The sequence below is a fragment of the Ctenopharyngodon idella genome, chromosome 2 (genome assembly GCF_019924925.1).
Source record: "Ctenopharyngodon idella isolate HZGC_01 chromosome 2, HZGC01, whole genome shotgun sequence".
In the NCBI taxonomy this organism is placed as follows: Eukaryota; Metazoa; Chordata; class Actinopteri; order Cypriniformes; family Xenocyprididae; genus Ctenopharyngodon; species Ctenopharyngodon idella.
The window spans coordinates 23944267-23950787 of NC_067221.1; the positions used below are offsets into that span (position 1 = coordinate 23944267).

General features: G+C 38.2%; 1 protein-coding gene across 1 annotated transcript; it reads right to left on the reverse strand.

Annotated features, from left to right (window-relative positions):
• Nucleotides 1-1910: 1910 nt before the first annotated feature.
• adipoqb (adiponectin, C1Q and collagen domain containing, b) lies at nucleotides 1911-5765 on the reverse strand. Its single transcript, XM_051868241.1, has 3 exons — nucleotides 5678-5765; nucleotides 5059-5354; nucleotides 1911-2528 (listed from the first exon to the last, which is right to left on the reverse strand). The coding sequence occupies exons 2-3, from the start codon at nucleotides 5351-5353 to the stop codon at nucleotides 1990-1992; spliced, it is 834 nt and encodes a 277-aa protein (XP_051724201.1). The 5' UTR covers nucleotide 5354; nucleotides 5678-5765; the 3' UTR covers nucleotides 1911-1989.
• Between the last annotated feature and the right edge of the window lie 756 nt (nucleotides 5766-6521).

Below are 6521 nucleotides of genomic sequence, written 5' to 3' on the forward strand. Positions count from 1 at the left end.
GCACTGAATGTTGATACCAACAATAGACGGAAACAATCTGAGAGGGAGAGGAGGAAGAGAATGTGTAAGAGGTGGTAGACAAGGAGGAGGAGGATGAGGATGAGAAAGAGCAAGGTATGGAGAGTGTTGTCGAGGATGGATCCGGGCACACCAGAGGATTTTCCCCTTTGCCTGGCAGGCGACAACATTGCCTTTGATGTGGACAAATCCTTGGCTGACCCCAGCATGAGCAGCATTTGATGCTGAGGCAGAATGAATCTCTCATTGACCTTGATTTTGCCGTTTTGCATTTTTTTTTTTACCTGTATTGTTTAACATGCTTTTCATTTAAAGTTTTATTTGACCTTTTGGACTTTTGCTTTTGGACTTTTGCATTTTGACAGTAAGTGCTGATTATACAAACATTCAATACAATATTCAATACAATACCATACTTGCAGTACATACAGTATACATTATTTTCACATTACTTCACATTAAGCTGTGATTACTATACTTTTTTATATAATTGAATTTGTTTATACAATGTAGCCCACATTTTATTTTTTTTTTTTTCTGTAACTACATGCTCTGGATGCTGCGTTCTTCATGTTTTTATGCAGCGTCCAATGAATGATCTGTAATGTTTATATATTGGCTGGCTGTGTGTCTGATGCATTGTTTGATTTTGAGTACAGGTGGAATGGTTTTGAGGTGATTTGTTATTTGAAGGGACATCCATTTGTAGCGGTGTCAGAAACCATAGTGGACATTTTTGAGTGCACTCAATTCCATAATGTTCCTCAACAACAAGTGTAAAATTGATTTACACTCAATGAGTTGCTGCTAGGGAATACCCATGCACTGCACTGGACTGACAGAATTCCACTCTGAATTTATTAACTTATTTTGATTCACTCATTCAATGGACTATAATAGTGGAGTAATGTGGGGAACAGTAAGCTGTAATACGGGGCAATTTTGGATACAGCCAATGGAAATGATGACTTATCTGACTGCTGAGAGGCACGTTTGATAAAACAGAGTCAAGTATTCTAGAGATAACATAGAAGATTCCAGAAGATATGATAAAAGTTGTTATATTGCATTTGAATTATGAGTTTACAGTCCAATGGGTATAAAAAATAACACTGTAGACTCTGCTCTATTATTGGCATACTAAATGAATATATAAATAAACTAAGAACAGCTAAACATAATGAAAGTATCAATATAATAATTGAAATCACCGTCCAAGATACAGCTGAGTGCTTAGTGCTAAATTACAATCAAGAAAGTTTATGAAACCTTTCAAAACATATCTACTTGGTCTGGTAACGATACTTTTTTACTCTGATTTACCCAGAGCCTCTATAAACTCTGCAACTCATCAACAATTTTGCTGCAACTCATCAATAATTTTGAGTCATTTAGCACTCAGTTATGGAAAAGCAGAGACACTTTAACATTCACATCATTATCACACAAGCATTCCATAAAAAAAGCAGATTCATTACGTTTGAAGTTCTGTAAACACATCAATACAAATTGATTTCAAATTTCATGAAGACAGAAGCACATCTCCTCTTGCTAAATATAGCCAAATTGATTTATTTAGGACAGGGGTGTTAAACTCAATTCCTGGAGGACCACAGTCCTACAAAGTTTAGTCCCAACCCTGCTTCAACACACAAACTTAGTTCAAACTTAGTTCATGGAGGCCCACAACCCTGCAGAGTTTAGCTTCGACCCTAATTAAATGTACACTCTAAAAAATGCTGGGTTGTTTCAACCCAAATTTGGGTCAAATATGGATAAATCCAGCCGTTGGGTTAAATTTTTTAATTAAACTTTTAACCCAACGGTTAGGTTTGTCCATATTTGACCCAAATTTGGGTTGAAACAACCCAGCATTTTTTTTAGAGTGTAGATTTAATTAGGGTTGAACTAAACTCTCCAGGGCTGTGGGCCTCCATGAACTAAGCTTGATAGCCCTGATTTAAGATATTGTCAATGTCTCTGTGCAGGAGCAGGAATTGCAGGATACAGGAGGAAACCGGAAAAGGTGGAGTCGTTGGTGTTATCTGCATACACTCCCCCAAACCCCTCATCTCCATAGACCTGCAGCCATATCTCATCTCCTGCCTCCAAACGCAAGATAACAGAACCTGATGCCTGATCCACATTGGTTTCCTGGTACTGGTCATAGGTGAACATGATAGCCTTGTCATTCATGTAGAGACTGACTTTAGCATCTTTAGTGTAGACGGTTAGATGATACGTGAAGAAGTACACCCCTGGTAGAACGCAGCGGAACTTTCCAGAAACATCATCATAGTGGTGCTGGTCGTTGTAGAAGAACTTGTTGAAGCGGATTGGAAAGTTAGTGGCGGGAACAAGTTCACTGAGACCTACGCTAAAGGCTGAATGGTAAGACAAGGCACTGTCCCCACGGGCACCTTTCAGACCTGGGTTTCCAGGAAAGCCTCTCGGCCCAGCAGGACCGACATCCCCCTTCTGTCCAGTATCTCCTTTCTCACCTGCTTCACCTACAAAACAAACAAACAAACAAAAAAACATTATGTACTGTAGCAGGTGTACAACTGGATTGTTACAAGATCCGAACAGCAGAAGAGTCATATGCACTGTGAGCCAAAACAGTATTTGGACTCTTGATTAGAGTTAAGAGATAGCAAACCAAAATTGGACCAATCAGCTGCAAGCAAAGTGACATACACTGTATGTGATGCAATAAAGTCCCCCGTATCTCTTGCTCCAAATCAAAGCAGTTTACAGTGAAAGCATTTTAGACACAAAATTGCCTGGCCTTTGCTGCTAATTATTTATTATAATTCTTTATATGAACTTTATATATTATATTCTTACACATAAGCAATTACAGTTTGACAATATTCAACTTCTCTAATAGCATTTAGATGCTACTTACACTAAGTGAAAATAGCTTTATTTTCTTAGCTATATATGCTAAATGACAGTATTTTCTTTGCACTAAGTGCAAAGAGTGGCAGATATTATTTGCACCTCAGTGTATTGTAGTACATTATAAAACAGTATGCAATAATAACAACATACTGAATGTAAATGATTATATTGTAATCATTAAATGGATGCCGCCTTATTGGGATAATAAATGCCTCCCTAAACCTACCCCTAATCCTACCCGATAAGCACTTTATTCCTACTATTAAATACCCATTAGGCACTAATTATTATATTATAATCATTAAATGGATGCCAAAACAGCTGATGCTGGAGCAAGGTGAGCGGCTGCTTATATACTCCGGCAGTTAATTGAAAGATTAGATGGGTTCACTCTTCCCGAAATTACGTTTAAAGGGTTAGTTCACCCCAAAATGAAATTTCTTTCATTAAGTACTCACCTTCATATCGTCCCAGACCCATTAGACCTTCGTTTGTCTCAGAACACAAATTAAGATATTTTTGATGAAATCCGAGGGTATCTGATCCACACATAGGCAGCAATGACATTGCACCTTTTGAGGTCCAGAATGGTACTAAAGACATCATTAAAACCGTCTGCATGACTACAGTGGTTCAACTTTAATATTATGAAGTGACGAAAATACTTTTTGTTAAAAAAACAAAACAAAACAAAAATAATGACAAATTTGTCTGTCCCCTGTCATACTTCTATGATATTTTTGTTGCAGAGCTTCAGTGTATACGTACGAACGGCGGCTCAGTATTGGCCGGCTCTGGCCATGTGAGCAGCACGACGCATGCGTGAGCCCGCGTTCAGACATAAACACTGAAGCAACGAAAATAGCGTAGCAGTATGACAGGGGACAGACAAATTTGTTGAATAAAGTTGATATTTTTGCACACAAAAAGTATTCTAGTCGCATTATAATATTAAGTTTGAACAACTGTAGTCACGTTGACCGTTTTAAAGATGTCTTTAGTACCTTTCTGGACCTCAAAAGGTGCAACGTCGTTGCTGCCTATGTGTGGATCAGCTACCCTCGGATTTCATCAAAAATATCTTAATTTGTGTTCCGAAGACAAACGAAGGTCTTACAGGTTTGGGACAACATGAGGGTGAGTAATTAATGACATAAATTTCATTTTTGGGTGAACTAACCCTTTAAGAACTTCACTTAAATAAATTCATTTGATTCAATTGCATTGCAAACATATCACCCTGTAGCACAAGACTGGATGCCCACTGAAGCTAAGCAGGGCTGAGCCTGGTCAGTACCTGGATGGGAGACCTCCTAGGAAAACTAGGTTGCCTGCTGGAAGAGGTGTTAGTGAGGCCAGCAGGGGGTGCTGTGTGGGTCCTAACACCCCAGTATATTGAAGGGGACACTATACTGTCAAAAAGCACTGTCCTTCGGATGAGACGTTAAACCGAGGTCCTGACTCTCTGTGGTCATTAAAAATCCTGGCCAAATTTGTCCATTGGCCTCTGTCCATCATGGCCTCCTAATCATCCCCATATATACTGATTGGCTTCATCACTCTGTCTGCTCTCCACCAATAAGCTGGTGTGTGGTGGGCATTCTGGTGCAATATGGCTGCTGTCGCATCATCCAGGTGGATGCTGCACATTGGTGGTGGTTGAGGAGATTCCCCCTTCCATATGTAAAGCACTCTGAGTACCCAGAAAAGCGCTATATAAATGTAAGGAATTATTATTATTATTATTATTGATATTTTCTTTTAGCTGCTTTCACAGACTTTTATGTTTTTTCTGACTTGTACATTTGTTTAAATTTATATTTTAATTAAAATCTCCTAATCTTCAGCAAAGAAGTGAATTATGCCAACTCTCTCACGAAGAGTCAATCACACTGTCGTGCGATTGGCTGTTCGTTGTATTAGAAACTCTGGATCAAACCCTGAGTTGACAGAGAATGTTTGAGTGTTGTGAACCTGCTGAACCTGGTCTAAATCAGGTTGGATTTGTTTGGTTTTGAAAACTCTAAACCAACTCTGAAACTCACTTAACTCAACTAGCTTTTTTAACAAGCCATTGGTGAGCTCATGATGAAAAGTTGTTTCAGAGGTGAAATTCCTCTGAAAATTTACTCTAACCTTTATCTCCTTTCTCGCCCCTCGGTCCATCACGCCCATCTCTGCCATCTCTCCCAGGTTTTCCACTGTGCCCAGGTGTACCAGGAACGCCTCCCATCCACATGGCACATGGCTGTCTATCATCAGGTTGAGTGGCATCTGCCCCTGGACCCTCAGGCTCTTCAACCTCTTCTCCTCCCTCCTCAGCCCCTTCATCCACTGCTATTCGCTCTAAAGATTCCTCTAATAGGTCTTGACCTTGACCAAGTCGCCCAATGAGAATGATTCCCAATAAGATCTTCCACAGTAGCGTCATACTGATGTCAAATGAAATATTCAAGAATTTAATAACCATGTTATCCTGCTACATAAACTAATACTATGTATTGTACATCTTATATAAAACTTGAGATGACACACTTTAGAAATTGTGAATTGTTTGACTTTTTGTCATGAAGTAGAACACAATATTATAACCTAATCCCTAATCTAAACTGCTTGATGCAAATGGCTTTGGAAATGCCAAAACATTTTAGTGCCATGTCAAACCAGACACGCTTGACCTGTTCTTTTCTGATATAGAGTCTCTATATTAAAGCAATGTTATGTAACTCTTGTGTTATGAGAATGTCTTTCTTACCTGGTCTGTATGTGTGTGTGTCCCCAAAGCACAGAAAAGTAAGAACAACAACTGAGCAGCGCAACTGCCTTTGTTGGAAATGTACTGTCATCACTGAGGGCTTCTCTGAACTATATTTATCCAAGTCTAGATGTATTTATGGCTCGTTGAACAGCAGGTCACTTAATCCAATCTGATTCTAGTTTGACATAGAAGGCTAAAGAAGGTCTTAATTTCTGCTATATTATTGAAATTCTACGAGTAAGTGAAACAGAATTATCAAGTGTCATTATGTCGTTTTCCTTTATCCTTTACTGAAATTTTATGACACCGCACCTAACTTGCATTCAACAATTCTCAAAACCATTCTCTTTTCATGTACACAGTATCAAAATAAGTGTGAATAAGTGTGAATTAAATAATACATTGTTTTTATTTACAGATGTGTTAAATGCAAAGTTGTGTATTTAATGACTACTAAATTGCCTCTGTAAATTAGTTTCTGTAAATTAGTTTCTTTAGTTGCCTATAATTTATAACCATCTGCACTATATAAAACACATTATTCATGTGAGATCTCAGTTCCATCATATTAGATGAAAACTGATAGCTTAATTTAGTTTTCTCAGAACAGAATATTCTGTCATATTAAGAAAGATTATCCTGTACATAACTATTCTAAACTATACTGTATATACTTTTCCTCATGTTACACTGGAAGATTTCTGGTAAAAACAACCAGATGGGGGCAGTACTTGTTCATCTGGTGTACTTACCCTACACCATGTCCAGTACATTTTCAACCATTACCTTCTCTATCCCTTCGAAAACATTTTAGGAAACTAGTGATTTGCATTTAATTTTA

Bases quoted from the DNA above. Each gene is read 5' to 3' on its own strand.
- adipoqb (XM_051868241.1), bottom strand. From the start codon at position 5,353: ATGACGCTACTGTGGAAGATCTTATTGGGAATCATTCTCATTGGGCGA. The intron at 2,529-5,058 runs GTTAGAGTAAAT...TTTGTTTTGTAG, and splicing joins GGGCGAGAAAGGAGATAAAG to GTGAAGCAGGTGAGAAAGGA.